The 16,299-nt window shown below is 39.6% G+C and overlaps 1 protein-coding gene across 1 annotated transcript in view; it reads right to left on the reverse strand.

Moving 5' to 3' along the window:
- LOC113172177 (RNA-binding Raly-like protein) overlaps positions 1-13,962 on the reverse strand; it is a 33,415-nt gene extending 19,453 nt beyond the window's left edge. The window contains exons 1-2 of the mRNA XM_026375030.1: positions 13,849-13,962; positions 1,770-2,044 (exon numbers count right to left, since the gene is read on the reverse strand). Coding sequence (XP_026230815.1) covers positions 1,770-2,025 — 256 coding nt within the window. The 5' untranslated portion in view covers positions 2,026-2,044; positions 13,849-13,962. The remainder of the gene's footprint in view (positions 1-1,769; positions 2,045-13,848) is intronic.
- Positions 13,963-16,299: the final 2,337 nt, after the last annotated feature.

The raw sequence follows: 16,299 nt of genomic DNA on the forward strand, positions 1-16,299 counted from the left end.
AGATGTTGTGTTCCTCAGGAAATATAACTGTGTTGTGGTTTGTTAGTCTGCATAATAATGACAGGAGCCAATTTTAAGAGGATGCAAAGCTGCAGACAGGACACACGAGTATGTGCTGACATGAAGTGTGAATATTTTTGATAAGTGTGAATAATTTCACTTGTTTGCAATTAGGTCTCATGAATAAACAGCATCATATAGTTTTCATCAGTGATCCAATTCCAAGCCAAATTTCTAGATTCAAATCTGAGCTTTTGACACCTAAAGGAATAGTTCTACATTTTAGGGAATACTGTGGGCTTTGTGGAAGAGAAGACTGATAACATTTTAATTTCTGTGCATTAAATATGGATCTACAGTAAGACAATGCAGCTATTAAACTTAAGCACTATAAACTGTGTGAAATAGCTATTCTGCCTTTCTCCAGAGTTTAAAATAAGCTTAGTCCGTTAGCTGGACACGGTTTGCAACCATTTCCTAGTTTTTAAGCTAAACTCAAATTTACAGACATAAGACCTTCCTCAATTTTCCCTTGTGACCTTTAGGATAAAGACATTTTCCAAAATGGAGAAGTATTCTTTTAAAGAATGGTTAATATAATTCTCAATGTATAACATAGAAAGTCTGAAGGGAAAACATGAGCAGTCAAACACTCAGACAGAAACAAACGCCTTCTACTTGTCTCATTTTCACATCTATGGATAAAGACAACTGTCACAAGCTGTTCCAGGCTCATTTTGAGACAGATCTGGTTCATCAGTACATTATAGAAACATGACGCTTATTAGCAGGTCCCTGCAGGACAGGCTGCAAACAGTGATGGAAGCTTGTGATATTATCATCAATCACTGCCAAAACTACCAAAACAACCCCAGTTGGTCCAGGTCATTTGAGTCAGTCCAGTTTCTCTTCTCTAAGGTACAGCGTGTCAGTCAAAAAGTTCTTCGGTAATAATAAGTTGCAGAGTCACGTAATTATACAGAATATTGGCGTGAAAATAATTCAACCCTACAGTTTTACCACTGCCATATGTAATTTCACAGCCAAAAATGCATGAAACTGGGCAAACGCAGGCTGGAATTACAGATGTGACCCTGCAGCGCTCTTATTCATATTTAATGACAGAGCAGGGCTTGGGGAGGACTTTTATTTTCCATGGAGGAGGCTGCGGACTAATCAATAAGTAATATAAGGAAGATTTACAGGGATCCACTGAATGCCCATGAGGGCTGAGCTCTGAATGTTTCCTCCTTGTTGCTACTGTATGTGTCTGTTGTCCCACTTTCTCTGGGTATTTTAAGTCCTATCTTCATGTTCAATCTCGCCTTGTGTGGTTTTTAACCTAAAAAATGCATTCTGTATGTCGGCATCTACACACTGGCGACTTCGTATCAGAGTGATTTTAAAGGTTTTATTGGGCAGATTAAGTTTGCCAGAAAAAATATCACAGGACCTTTGACCACAGGCAGCATGAGCCAGATGGTGACTTGAGGTCTTCGTGAAATCATATTATGAGAAATAACATGTTTGACGATCTGAGACAGACTAAATTTGTTTACTATCTCCAGTCTCAAAGCTCATTTTATGTGGACTTGCTTTTATGAAATGACCTTTTATTATTGGTATTGAGTCGTTTTCTGACTTCTTTGCTTATTTGTGGAACAGAGTACTTCTACACTGTGGTAATGATGTTTTTCATTAAGTAGAAGATCGGTGTAGTTCTCCTTGCACCGTGGAACAGAATATGATGGACATTTTATTAACATTACCTAGTGACTGTCCGGCGATGACCCTGGCGTTCTCGCCGGCCACAGCTGCCCTGGCGTTCCTCTCGCTGGCGTACTGAACAAAAGCGTAGCCTTTGTGCACCGAGCAGCCCACAATCTTCCCGTATTTGGCAAAGATGGCCTCGATGTCGGCCTTGGTTACCACGGCCGTGTTGAGGTTGCCGATGAAGACACGGGAGTTAAGGGAGCGTGGGTCATTTTTGTTGGTCACGTTGCTGGTCTGGGTTTTCCCAGTCATCCTAGTGCTGCAGCACTGCCTGCTGGGACACACAGGTGCACACTGCTCAGAAAGCCAGGAAGGTTAGACTGTGGAGGTTACACAGAGAAAACCAAACAGTGGGCTCACCTGAACTGAAACCATACGTTGTAGATAATTGCAGGATTTTATATCAGCTGAGTAAAAAAATCCCACTGGATGGTCAAAAAACAAAAACAAACAAAAACAAAACAAAAAAAAAATGTTATTAATTCTCTTTCTCATTTTAAAAATATAAGAACTTCACTTATTAATGGGATCATATTCTTCTGAGATTTAACAACTAAAAACAAAGCAGTGAAAAGCAAAAATGAAAGTGAATATTTTATAAAGCTGCAACAAACTATTTTTCTGGTTAATCAGTTGATTCTTTGGTCCAGAAAATGAGAATGGTGAAAATTGTCCATCACAATAACAAAATCCTCATATTGCAACTGCATCTAATGATTGTTTTCTATATTGATTCATCTGTTGGTTATTCTGTTAATTAAATTATTAGTCAACATTATTAGAACATTAGAAAAATGCTCCAGGTGTCTGCAGGAGGAGAGAGCAACTCTGACTTTCACACGTGTGAATCTGACAAGTCTCACCATACTGTATATGTGAACTTGTATTCTCACATTTGAAAATAGCACATCACACTGGAGCCACAAGGATCCTCACTCACTGTTTCACCTCTTATTTTTTTATCCTAGTTCTCGCCACGTGCAGCGTTTTTATGTGCTGGTCAAACGTCTCCCAGGTAAGAAACCGTTGACGGTCAGTGGCCTTTCAACACACCAGTTGAGAAATATTCCACTATTTGCAGCTGTAGTTTGAAGGTTAAAACTTGATAAAAGCAGAACATATAAGACATTGTAAAGATGAATCCTGGTCCTCTATTCTCACCGTCCTGTTTGTTTTACAACTACCCATTCCCTACCCACTGCTATTTACCTGGATCAGGTGTGCTCGACCAATCAGAAACTGTAAGGGCAGAGCTAGTTGGAAACCAAACATGGCTGTGGCTGTTGAGCACCAGGATTGAACACCCCTGAATCAAAGTATTTCTGTGAGAAACTATTTCTCAACTTCTCCCATGTTTAAGAAAATAACCAGTTTAGTTGCAATTATGTAAATGTTTCACATTTGCAATACAAACAATCTAATCTGAAGTATTATATGAGATCTGAGGAAAATGACTATGACTTGCAGCAGAACTGAACTTTTTACATCTCTATCCTCCCAATAATCATCTACCAGCCCCACATATGTCAGCAAAATTCAGATGCATCAGTATTTCTAAGATTAGACGCGGCAGAACCAGTGCTTTTATTGGTTTTATTTCCTGGACGCTCTTACTTAAGTAGGCTTTTGAAAGCAGGAGTTGTAACTCAATAGTTTTACATTGTTGTACTGATATTTTTATCTAAGTAAAAGATCTTCCACCACAGAAAGTGTAGTTCATGTACCAACGGCGACCTCATTACTTTCAAATAGAAACCAGGCCAATGGAGAGAAGAAGTATTTAAGCTGACATTTCACATACATTTACATGAGCCCTGAAACAATCTTTCTATAAACATCACCAGCCCTTTTTACACCCTGTGCAGCCTGCACTGTTTGTCCCTATAATGCCACAGTTCCCTAGTGGGATCAGAAAGTGCCATCACAGCAATACATATGAATCTGGCACGAACCCTCAACGCCGAAAGAAGAAACCTCTCAGGTTCTGTAATGAATCGTTTTAACCCAGATTTCACAAGTTGCTTTATCATCAGCAGTCTATCACAGGACCGACGTAGAAAGACAGACACACATTCAGACCTCTGGGAGATTTAGAGTGAGTGAATTAACCCAACCTAACTGCATGTCTTTGGACAGTTCAGTCAAAGTACCTGGAGAAAACCCACGCAGACACACGGAGACCAGACAAACTCCACACAGGAAGGTACCCAGCTAACCCATGGCTTCCACTACACCACTACAACTAATGCAGGACTCTCCAATTATGAGATATTTTATACTTCTAATCCACTACAGATCAGTTCTTGCAATTTAAAACTACTGAACTTCTGTATACAAGTACTACTGTACAACTACAGCTGTTCTATTAATACAGCTTTACCTAATTTGATAATAATTAATTTATTGTTTTATGTAAAAATACATAAATGTCATGGTTCTTGCTTCTCAAACATGACAATTTGCTGTTTTTCCTTGAAAATATGATTTGTTTCTAATAATTTTGATAAACCATGATTCATTTTTCAATGTTTTCAAAATTTGTCCAAAAACAGAAAAGGATTTACTGAGATGACAGAATATTCATTCATTATAGATAAATATAAATTATACTATGCTTCATTTTATGAAGGAATGAATGTAAAACTATATGATTATAATGATAATTAATGATTTGCATAGTTGTTGTTGTAGTAATTGTGCTGTGTGTAATTGTTGTGGTGTGAACAATCTGATTTTAAAGTTTCTTTATTAACAAAGAGCTCAAAACGAGTAGCCGATGTTTTTAATGAAATAAATAATCAACAACAACAACAACAACAATAAAATAAACATTTCTAGAACAAGAACCTGTTTTACTATGTTTGAAGTTTGCATGAAAAAATGACAAAAACATTATTAGAAGTTACCAAATGATTTTCTCTTTATTGAAAAGTCCACTCTATTCTTGACTCTACTTGTGAATGTATTTTAGTCTGTGAATATTACAGGTTCCTGAACAGAAATAATTAAGTATAGGAAGTGACAGAAAGGCATAGATAAAAATATCCATAGGTATATGTCTCTACATTTCCCCCTTGGAGATGGAGGGGCAGACATGCAGCCAATCTCCTCCTTGGCACATTTCGCGTCACAATTTTCCCCATCCTTCCTCATTTTTACTTCCATCCTTTGCCTCCACCCACACATAATCTATTCTAAATCTCCTCTGCTCTGCTTAAAAAAATTTTCCTTTTGCATGTCACAAAATGGAAGACAATCCCGTAATGTTGCATTTTTGCCACTGTGTTTCGGGACCTGATTAACTTAATTATCAACAGAGCGGGGACGAAAATTCCCACCAGTCAATCCAATCAAATCAAATCCCATTTGCACCGTCTCTTTACAGCTTCACAGCTCCAGCGTTTAACTAAAGCCACTTAGTGACTGATAAATGCAAAGTGCACTGAATGGCCTCTTTAAGGCACATGCACAGAGGTGAGGCCATTAGACGGTTGATTGAGAAAGCAAGAGCACATTTTAAACAGGTTTAATTTGAGGAAATGTGACTTTGCTAAGTTAAACCCTCACTGAGTTGGAACTTAATGCAGAATGAGAGAGTTGCTCTTGGTTATAAAGACCGGCAGTAAGGAAAGATGTGAACAAAAGAAAAATAGTCTAGTTGTACAGTATGTACAATCATTCTTTGCTGCATTAAACTGTTTATACATGTGGATGGTTTTAACTTCTATCAGGCTGATTGTTATGACATCTAGTTCACACATTCATGTTCATCTGCCCAACACTACAAATTATAAGTAAAAATAATCAGCTGGTAAATATTGAGCAGCCTATTAGCATCAAGATTCTCACCACAAAAATCTCCCAGATGTTATGCACACTTTGGGGCACACTAGTGCTCTTAAAGCTGGGGAAACTGCAGCTGGGCGTCTTACCCGAGGACACTTGGTGGGGATGGAACCACTCTGCAGTTAGTGGCCGACCCACAGTACCTCCTGGAGATAAAAAGTTTTAATGTGTTGACACGAAGAAAGAAATATTCACTGTTTTGTGCTCTCTTCTTTTACAATGATTGATATCAGATGCTCAGATATATAGTGGTCCTTTAGTGTTGAAGCTAAATATACAGTATATATATATATATATATATATATTTGCACTCCCATCCCCAGAGCCTGAGATCACAATATCAGTACACACAAAAGCAGCTGTGGACCAGAAAGGAACAGTAAATTGCTTCTTGAATGTTTGTGTCTTTTTCTGAATTTCAACCCTGGTGCAAACTTGCTTATGGATATGAGACATTAGTTCAACTAATGGTTTGTAGTTTCCTACAAGTCTGTAAACTTGTCAAACTTCTATCAGCAGCTGACAGCACTGGGTGGTCACTGAACAGCCACTGAACTGAATGATGATGTAAATAACTGCAGGCTGCATCTGGCAAAAAAACACAACTACAGGATAACTAAAGCCTCTCAGGGAGAGGCACTGACAGATATTTACCGTCTCCGTCACCACATAAATCACCCATTATTAACCCAGAGATGCTTGAACATCATTTTGACCATTAAATACATGTTTTTAATGAAAATTATCACAGAGTGTTTTATATTATACCTCTGACTAATTCAAAATAGACAAAATTGATATTTCAAAGATAGTTTTACAATATTCATGAGTCACTAACACCTTCTAAGTCTTGTAAGAAGTAGCATGTGTCATAACTGCTGGCAAACACTGATGGAAATGTCCCAAGCCAGGGAACACACTCGCCCTGAATTTGAAGCAGCCTAAAAGGAAAAGAAAGTAATGGAGACATGTGTTTGGATTCACCTGGGTTCGCTCAACGCTTCGGAAATTAATGCTAAATAACATCTTCATGCACCAGTGAAGCTGTGAACACATCCCAACTCATCACTGCCATGTTTTTCCAAGCAGAGACTTTTTGTTTGTCTCTTTTACAACAGAGAAGTGAGTGGCTGACAGTGATGTTTTTTCTTCAGGGCTTCTACAGTATCCTCCTGTGTTGCAGAGGTTCCAAGTGTAAGTATTTTATGGATCCTCTTTGGTCCTTTCACACCAACTGTCAGCGACTTCAGACTCTGAATTCTCTGGAGATAAAGAAGCGAGGAGCTGGTGAAAGTAATCATTTTCACTTCCTCTCTCCCTGATCTCCCCTCACTGACTCGTGCTGCTGTCTGAGGAGAAAAGATGAAAACTCCTCATCCGATATGACAAATGCATATGGGATGTGAAGGATGCATTCAGGCCACACTCACTCAGTGTTGCATTGCAGCATTTTTTTCTTTAGCGAGTCGACAGTGTACAACCGAAAGCATCTAACCTCGGCTGAGATTAATTTGTAGACATCTTCATAGCCTGTCTTCAGAGAGACATCCACACGTCACCTTCTGCCTTATCAGACTCACGAGACAAACATTACTAAACTAAGTACCAACTTTTAGTGACTCACTGGACAAAAAGGCCTGCGAATGATAATGAAATATGGGCTTATAGCAGGAATTTTTTGCTTTTTGCTTCACTCTTTCGAATGACAGCCAACGCATTACAAGGGAATACATGTGGACTGAAATGTAATTACATTTTTATACAGTCTACATTTACAAACTGCGCTGCAGTGGGTTATTTTTCCTCTCTCTGAGAACATTTGCAGCATGAAATGTGAGGATTTATCAAAACGCGCCTGTGAATACCGCGAAAGCCGATAATACTGTTAAACATTAGTCAACGACAGATCTACTGAGAGATGCTAAATCAAGGATAATGACTGCAGCTGACCAGACTGTGTAAGATATGTCAAAATATATTACATTCAAAAAAGCTCAAATATATTATTCAGTAATAGAAAGGAGCACCGTTGAGAGTTAACATAAAGTGGTTTTGTTATATTTCACTTGCTTAAAGTTTTATGAGAAGATTGATACCACTCTCATGACTGCGTGTTAAATATGAATGGGCAAAGCATTAGCTTGGTGCAAAAGCTGGAAACAGTGATGAAACAGCAAACGCAGCACGGAACAAAGGTAAAACGTCAAATCTGCAGCTCGTTACAGGCTCTTTGGTTCATCTGTATAAAAGGCAAAGTGTAAAACAACAACAAATTTGGGGTTTAACAGAGAAAACGATTGTTTTCCACCTGCCTCTAGTATTTATGCCAATTTTAAGCTAAGCTAACAGCCTCCTGGCTTTGCCTTCATACTGTATATAACACACGAGGCTCCATTTTTGCCTCATTATCCTTCGTCTGCTGTGAGGATTTATCAGCTTTTACCACTGGGTGATTTTAGAGCAATAACACTGATTGCATTTGACCTGACTGCGACAATAGTATAATTGTCACTCGCAGACAAAGAAACCTCATTATAAACACAAAATAATATGCTTAACCAAAACAAGATTCAATTAAAATAACATGGCAAGTGCATTACAGCTAAATGATATTTAATCAGTGTATAATGAATTAGACTTAAAATCAGCTGTTAAAAACAGCACTGTACAGATGTTTGAGATTTAACAAAAGGTGGCTGTGTAATAATAATAAAGCAGCACGGGCACCAGTGTCCTTTTTAATAACACTTTCTTGCCGTCATTCATTTCTTTCCTGCTCCCAAGCAGCCATAAATTACTCTACTAATGCCCCAACAGAAGCAGCTATTGCTGAATCATTCAAAGACCTCAATTAGCAATTAAGGGCTTAATGAATAGAGGTCCTTGCTGGGCCATTCTGTTCCCAGCCCAGAGGAGCCTAGAGCAACCTAATCTCTCCTGCAGGACTTGTACAGTAAGTACTGGCTAACAGTGCAGAGACGATAGAGAATAGCCGGTTATTGCTTATATATAATGAGCAACTTGCCTTGCAGTTTTTAGCCTGTTTACTATGTACCTGGAAATTCTTTGAAACCGTTTTTGCTGAGGATCTTAACAAGGAAGGATGACTGTCAAGCACCATTCTTATTTTTCTCTACATTCCTACACCCCATTACCTCCTGCATAATACCTGTCTCGAGTCTGAATTGAAGAAGGAGTGGGGGGAATAGCAACAAAGGGAGAGTGAGAGAGATATATAGAAGCAGAGAGGGGGGGAATAAAAGGAGGTGCAATGGAAAGAGAAGTTCAAAAATATGATTTTCAATGCCAATCGTCTTCAAGGAGTTTAGAATTGGTCCTCGGACCAGAATATCAAAGATGGAAAATGCAGGCATACATCATGCGGTAGGTAGGTAGTGCAAGCTTATAAATTATTGCTGCGACTCTGTCCTGTTATATCACCATTCTATCAGCCTTTTATCATTTACATATTTTTCATAGCTTTAATGAACTGACTTTTTGAACTGTAAGGATATGCTTCACTGTGTCAGAGCCCCCAGCTACACAGAGATCCTGTGAAAAAATATAATTTCCATCAGCTTCATATCTGCTCTTTCCCTCCTATATGGCGGCTTTCTGTAGCATGGTGACTGAGGAGCAGAGCTGTACCATAATCTCATCTGGGCAACCTATAGCCTTGATCAGCAATGACAGCAGGGAGATAACAGCACGGCGTGACCTATACGGTGAGATGGGATGAGTCCATTTCTCTGGAAGACAATTTATCTTGCATCTTATAATAATATCAGGGTTGATTATCTTTGAAATCGGGGCATTTGTGCGTGCTTTTATCACACAAACATGATCTCTGAGGTCAGCGTGTATCTTCACAACAACTTCAAGCTGCTTGCATTGTCAGCTTTTGTAAACAGTGATACACAGAGCAACTTTTTGGGTCACTTTGATGGTAAAAAGCTTCTTAGATGTTGCTTCAGTGATTCTACAGGGACATATTGTTTATAAAAGAATATTGTAACCCTGTTTTTTGTTTTACTAGCAGCACTAGCCAACTATTTTGCTTCAGAAAATCTCTCTGTTGCATCACCATGTGTCATGCTGTAATCATCTGAGTGTTCTTAAAAGTTTATTTTTTTACTTTATGTGGAGACTTGCCCATTCTTAAGCATAAAATGAAGGATTACTCCTACATTGCTATGTGTGTTTGAAGGAAGAGGCAGGACAAAAGACTCCACCTGCTGTTGTAGCAGGGGAATCCACAGCCCTGCTCGAGGGCATGTGAACATATGCCACGCTTTCCCATATCTCTTGGCACGAACGTATTTCTCCATTTCCTTAATTCTCCTCTTGTGTAACTGCCAAATATAGCTTCCGCTCCACGAGGCTAAAGTAACTGGGTCACTAGAGCTGCGAGTAATTAGCTGATAACAAAATATGTTTCTGCTTTATGGCACCAGAAGGATATAAATTAGAGTGCAGCCGTAATATTAGGGTAATGATTTGGAGCAGGATTTGACGGTGAAGGTGAAAGGTGAAAAGTGAAAAACAAACATGTGGAGGTGCATTAACACAACCGTCAGTTTTGATATAATGAAACAAAAAATGTGCGTGAGGCCAAGCTGGATGTTTCCACACTATGAATACTAAAACAAAATGACTAAGAGCTGATTATAATTTCATTTTGGGAACAATTTGCAATTTAAATGGACAAAACAAACTGGTTACAAACTGGTAATGTCTTGTGTTTGAGATATAGATTTGGTTTCGACACAGATTTGTAGGGTAAATACAGTACATGTAGTAGTAAACAATAAAAAATACTCATATGAGCAGAAAAAGGAACATTAAGGTAGGTGCCAGATTTCTTTCTCTTGTTGGTCCTTTGGATCCCTACTTACTGTATTTGTTTGCAGGCATTTCATAACACCTGAAAATAGAAATATAATACAATATTCATGCAAAAAATGCTACAATTGTCGTATGAATAATACAGTATGTAGTGTTTAATTTTTCTTTTGGCCATATATTTGTTTAGGCTTGAAAAAACACAGATACCAGCATACCTGCATATTGTATATACAGCTGCAGAAATTCTACATAATATTGTTGGTTGTAGTAATAAAATAACCTAAATCCAACAATGTTAGTCTATCTCTAACTACTAAAGACAAATCTTTATTAATAAGTTGTACAATGCACATTTAAAACAGCTGTACACTATTTTCAAAGGCGGATTAATACACAGTTGGTTCTCTGGAGGATCTACAGCAGTGTCTGCCTGTGTTCATTATAATCTAGGAACGTATCATCCAGTGAAACAGTGTCAAGTCATTGATGTGTTTTTAATAGTTTTTGGGCAACAGTGGAGCTCTGTGGCAGCTCACCTCAGGTCCTAAACCCCCCGCTGCGTTCCTAATGAATTCTTTCAAGGGGATTTTAAACTGGGTGTCATAGACACTATTAGTTGTTTAAAGGTGAATGTTGTTACAGTACTTTATTTTATGCAAGAGTCATTGATCTTGGACATGTTGAAAGAGCAGAAACTGGGCTTTTCAATAACAGATCCATTCATTTTTTAGCTCTTGTTAACACATTTTCATTTCAACCACAGCATGCAGTACACGTTTTTGCAGCTGGCTCAGGCTGGTGTCTTGTGCAGCTGGCCCATTGTTTCTGGTTTTTTTTAATTATAATTTTACAAGTTCCTTTCAGTAATCATTAATCAATGCTGACGAGTTATGTTTAGCTTAAGAAAAATGATTAGAGAGACATTGAATAAAGCTTTTTTCAGCATGTGTAACACATAAATTCGAAACTATAGGAGAAACTCTTGTCAAATAGTTTCTTATATCAGGTGAAACCCCCTTTTCAGGGGTTTGAATCGGGGTACAGAGCTTCAGATAGCTCAGATTAAGAGGTGTGTGGTTGGAGAGGGCAAGGGGTTAGTGAGTAGAGACACTCCAGACTTCCAGGCAAGAATCAGCTCACTCCAGCTGCCAGAGTCATATTGTGCTGGCAGTTGTCCATGGTGCTGAAATCAGCCGCTATCTCTTTGAATGGAGAATAAAAGGAGCTGGCCGTGGTGCTGAGATACTGCTGCTGCCAGGCTAATGGCACGCCTCTCCTGGGAGTCAGGTTCGTGCATATACAGTACACTGACTGTTGTTTATCCAAACTGCTGCTTTCCTATGGCTGAAAAGACGAACTGTACTGCACTATGTGTTGAATACGGCTAATGCAGGCGTGGAACACAGTGTACACATCCAAGAGCAGGAGATCTAATAGGGAGCAGTGAGTATTGCCACATGCATAATGTAACTCTGAGCTGTTCTATGTGAAGGGAATGTAACACATGCGTGTGCTCGTAAATTCAGATTTGCCACAGCAACGCACTCTTTCACACATTCATCATTTCGCTTTTTGTTTATCTGACCTCCACATATGTCTTTCTTTTTGGTTATCTTTCATATGAATGGAAAAAAGAGTGGAGAAGGAAAAAGAGAGAGAGAGAAAGAAGCAGCAGCTTCCCCTAATCTGTTCTTTGACCTGTGGTCTGAAAGCTGGAGACACTCTAAAAATGTATTTCATCCGTATCTTCGAGAAGATGAACTCTGTGGTGCGTAGCTTTGAAGCAGCACACATCTCACACCTTCCAAGGGTCAATGATCATCCCAACCCATGGGTGCAGAAACGTAAAGACAGGCCTCCGCTGGACACAGACAGATTACTGACCGGTCCAGAAACACCTGGCTAAACTTTCCTCCTTCCCTCTCCTCTCTGGGCTCATAGCGATTCAGTGCATGCGTATATAGGCTGGCTATTCCAGAGACAGCCTCCCACTTCATCCCTAGTGAGAGATAAGTATTGTTTGCGTAGCAGCACATTTCATGGTCGGCTTCCCCCACCTGTTCCCTGACCTGCAGAGTCTGAAGGCTGGAATAACTGTCAAATGCCTTCACCCATATCTTTCGAGGATGATTGAAAGGTGGTTTTGTCTCGAGCTGTGAAAGTTTTGCAGGCTTTTCCTTTAACAGAGCAGAAAAACAAACTTGGGAAAAGGATTTTTAAAAGGGGTCATTTAAAAGGGCAGTGTCACATTTTGTCTGTTAATTGCCTGAATGTCTTTGTGAACGCGTCGCCTGCAGGTTCGTGGGTGAGCTCTGGCTGCATGTCAAGGTCAAACTATTAATCAAATCTATCAGCCTGACTTGCGTAATGAACCTGCAGAATTTGCAAGGCCTAAAAGACCCCCCCCCAACCCCACACTGCTTCCTCCTCCACAATCCATTGACTCATTCAACCAGTTTAAGTTTCCAAGCTTCTCTGTGTGATGTCTGACTGTGTCCGCCAGTTATCAATCCCAAATGCAATGAGGTTTGTGTTTGCAGCCAGAGAGAGGCAGGGTGGAGGAGCACAGCTGTGGCTGGTTCAGTTGGCAGAAATCTGTTGTGTTTTACACAGCAGTGATTTGCATTCATTTGTTGTAAATTTTTCAAACTGCAGTCACTGGAAGGGAACTCTGAAGGACAGAAATCATCCATTCTGTGTTATCACATCTCATTAATCCTTCAAAGAAACGTGCCATCATGTCTTATATGTGTTTGTGCTGAGCTTACACAGCCAATTTACTCTCTAAATGTCTAAAACTCTTTGATAATTGGACACAAATCCAGCTTTGTCCAAGATATTTAGTTAAAAAACGTTAGAATATAAAAAAGTTTGAACATCCACGTCAATGCTGCATAAAGAAGTACAAAGAAAATGCCCAAACAAACTCCAAGCAAAGTTAAATTTCTCACCTATAAGAAAAGCAAAATCCTCAAAGGTGAAAATCAAAAGTGTTATTTTTGCGCCCTCGGAGACGTAGAGTCTCCAACATCAGAGAAACACTGCAAAATCACACCAAAACAAGCCATGAGAAAGGATTTTAAAAAAGCCCCAAAACAAGCAAAAGGTGGATATTATAACAAGTGAGCTCGCAAAGGAAGCTGCTTCGGAAAGAGAAGAGGAAGAGAGAGAGGAGGGGGAAAAAATACCAAGAGCGTCCGCAAGCACGTAGGGATATTTCTCAGTGGATGTCGCCGGAGCACCAACACTCAGCATCCAAGATTCAAATCATTGCATGCAGAAAACGAGAAAACATTTTCCCCAAGTCGGAACACCAAGACAAGGAAGCAAGAAAAAGAGGATAAAAATATGCGTAATAAAAATGGCAGTGGGAAATGTACTCACCGAGCGGGAGTAAAAGGTTTCAATTAAAAAGAAATTGGGCGTATAGCGGCGGAGGATCGGAGCTATGCAGGCTTGTGTGCACCGAGCCTCTGCGTCCCTTTTGCGCTCTCTATTGCTGCCGGTGGTTGAGTCATGTGACTCGGGATTGGCCAGAGTTTTTAAATCAGTCCAAGCTTTTCTCTAGTAGCTGCACACGAAGGCATTCAGTGCTGTAATGGATAAGGAGCTTTTGGGGTAATGTCATTCATTTTTCCACTCAGCGCCACTCGAGGTTCTTAAAATAGGGTTCGGGTTCTACCAGAGGGGCCCACCCGCCGGGTCCCTGAACTTTCCCCATTTCCCACTTTTCATGGGGAAAGTGAGGTGCGTTGTTTTTGAATAATAATGGTGAATAAATGCTTATTATCAGACTTTTCACACAGCTGTTATCTCCACAGACAACCTCTCATCTCCTATAGGTGTCCTTATCATCATGAATCTGTAATTTCATTTTATTATTTTATCTGCAGTTAAAACGCTGAAATATGCTCAGGCTACTTGGTCAGTGAGTCTTGTATTAAACTTGAATTGACCCAAAGCACTGATGTAAATAAGGGCACAAAAAACCCAGATGTTGACAGTGGTTCCTCACCTGGTGGTCAGGACCAATCAGACGACTGCTAGTGATAGTGAGGTTAAACAATTGGTTGTTTTAAATTTGAGGGACAGGCTGGTGCACACACGCAAAGAAGGGGGGCACATTGGGAAAATTAGTAAAAAGGTGTTAGATTTCAATTTAAATATCTAGTTTTAGGAGATAATGAAGGATTCGTAAACAGTAGGACACAGTTGGCCGGAGGTGCAGGGATTATCTGCTGTAACTGTAGTGTGACAAAAACCTTTGTACCAAAGTAGAGTTGGCCAATCAGGTTTTGGGGGCCTTTGCCACCTCTCTGGTCTTGTCGCTGGTCTTCTGATATTTCCACATTTGAAAGTGAACTTGGAAAATTAAAAAAATAAACTGACTTCGGTCATAGCCAAACATAGGAATAAAGGATCACAAGTTTCACAGCTTTGCTTTAAACGCGGGGACACATCGAGGTGCCGACTGGTGAGAGTTTGTCAGGCTAGTCTTTGTGGTGTCTCTGCTCTGTTGGAACTAGATGGTGCCCCATCAGCCACTTCACCAGTCGGTATAGATACAGTGGGAGCCAAGAACAGCTAAATAACAAGTTGAAATTAGGAGGCTACAAACTGCATTTAATAAGCTTAGCTTAGTATGACAGCTGGAAACTGGAGGTTAAACTATCTGAACTCATTTGTTTTGAGATAAAACAAAAATTAGCACACCTGAAGTGCCTGTAATAATCCTTTACTGCACAACAGGACTGTGTGCACATCACTACAGTCACAAAAGTAGGTCAACGTTTTCAGTTTTTTGGAAAACCTATATAAATTAACTTTCCAATTACCACCACAATGGCAACATAAAAGTGAATAAAACACCATCAACATCAAACATTTCTTATTAAAGTGTTCCTCACTGCCTGTTATTTTGTAATCTTTTACCCTTTGATAATTATTACTTGTGATTGCAGCTTTTGTTGTCTACTGAATTTCCATATATCATCAATTTAACAACTCTAACCTCTCAGTGCTCACTCATTAAAAACTACTTAAAGGATTAATCAGCTGAGTTTATTTTGAGCCTGATGAGACTATTGATCGTGGAGGACGTCGACACTCTGGGCAGTTTTCTAACAGAGTTAAAAGCTAAGTTAACACCAGGCATTGACTCCTCACCTGCAATATTGTTTCTCACCTGCAGCCCACAGGTGGGAGACAGTATTGATTGAAAATCTTCCAAAATATAAAAGTAACTCCAGGACACAAACGGTTCAGTGAAACTGGGTTGTGGAAAACTTAGACTCCAGCCTGGCTTGTCATCTTGTTTCGTTTAATCCTGCTCTGTAGGTTTGACAGCTCCGGGATTCCTACCTATTCACTGACGGAAACATGAGTGGTCATGCTGTCAAGGAGGAACAGAAATCTTTGTTGTTGTTGCAGCGTCTGCCAGGCATGTGAGCAAAGGGTCTGTATGGATCAATGACTTCTCAAGGGGCTGATCGGCAGAGACAGACAGCTGCAAGGGCAGTATGCTTCCTACCAAGGCCTCTTTGTTTTCTTTTACAAGGATGAATACTTTGATAGATTTTGGGAAGCATCATGGGAACAGCATTTATCAAACATGTTTTTGGAATCTGGCGAGTTTATGAGTTGTGATTTGGGGAGATGTTAAAATCTGATGTTGTGTTCAAACGCTGTTGTCTTGTTGTTTGAAACTTTCAGTTTCTAGCAGTCAAACCTTATTCTAGTTACAGCAAGTGTCACTGACTCTGTGGGACACGAAGCAGATGGAGACATTTTTACAGTTACAGTTATTCTTTATGTTAACTTGTATTAATAACGTCT

This window comes from Anabas testudineus, chromosome 17 (assembly GCF_900324465.2).
Source record: "Anabas testudineus chromosome 17, fAnaTes1.2, whole genome shotgun sequence".
NCBI classification, from domain to species: domain Eukaryota; kingdom Metazoa; phylum Chordata; class Actinopteri; order Anabantiformes; family Anabantidae; genus Anabas; species Anabas testudineus.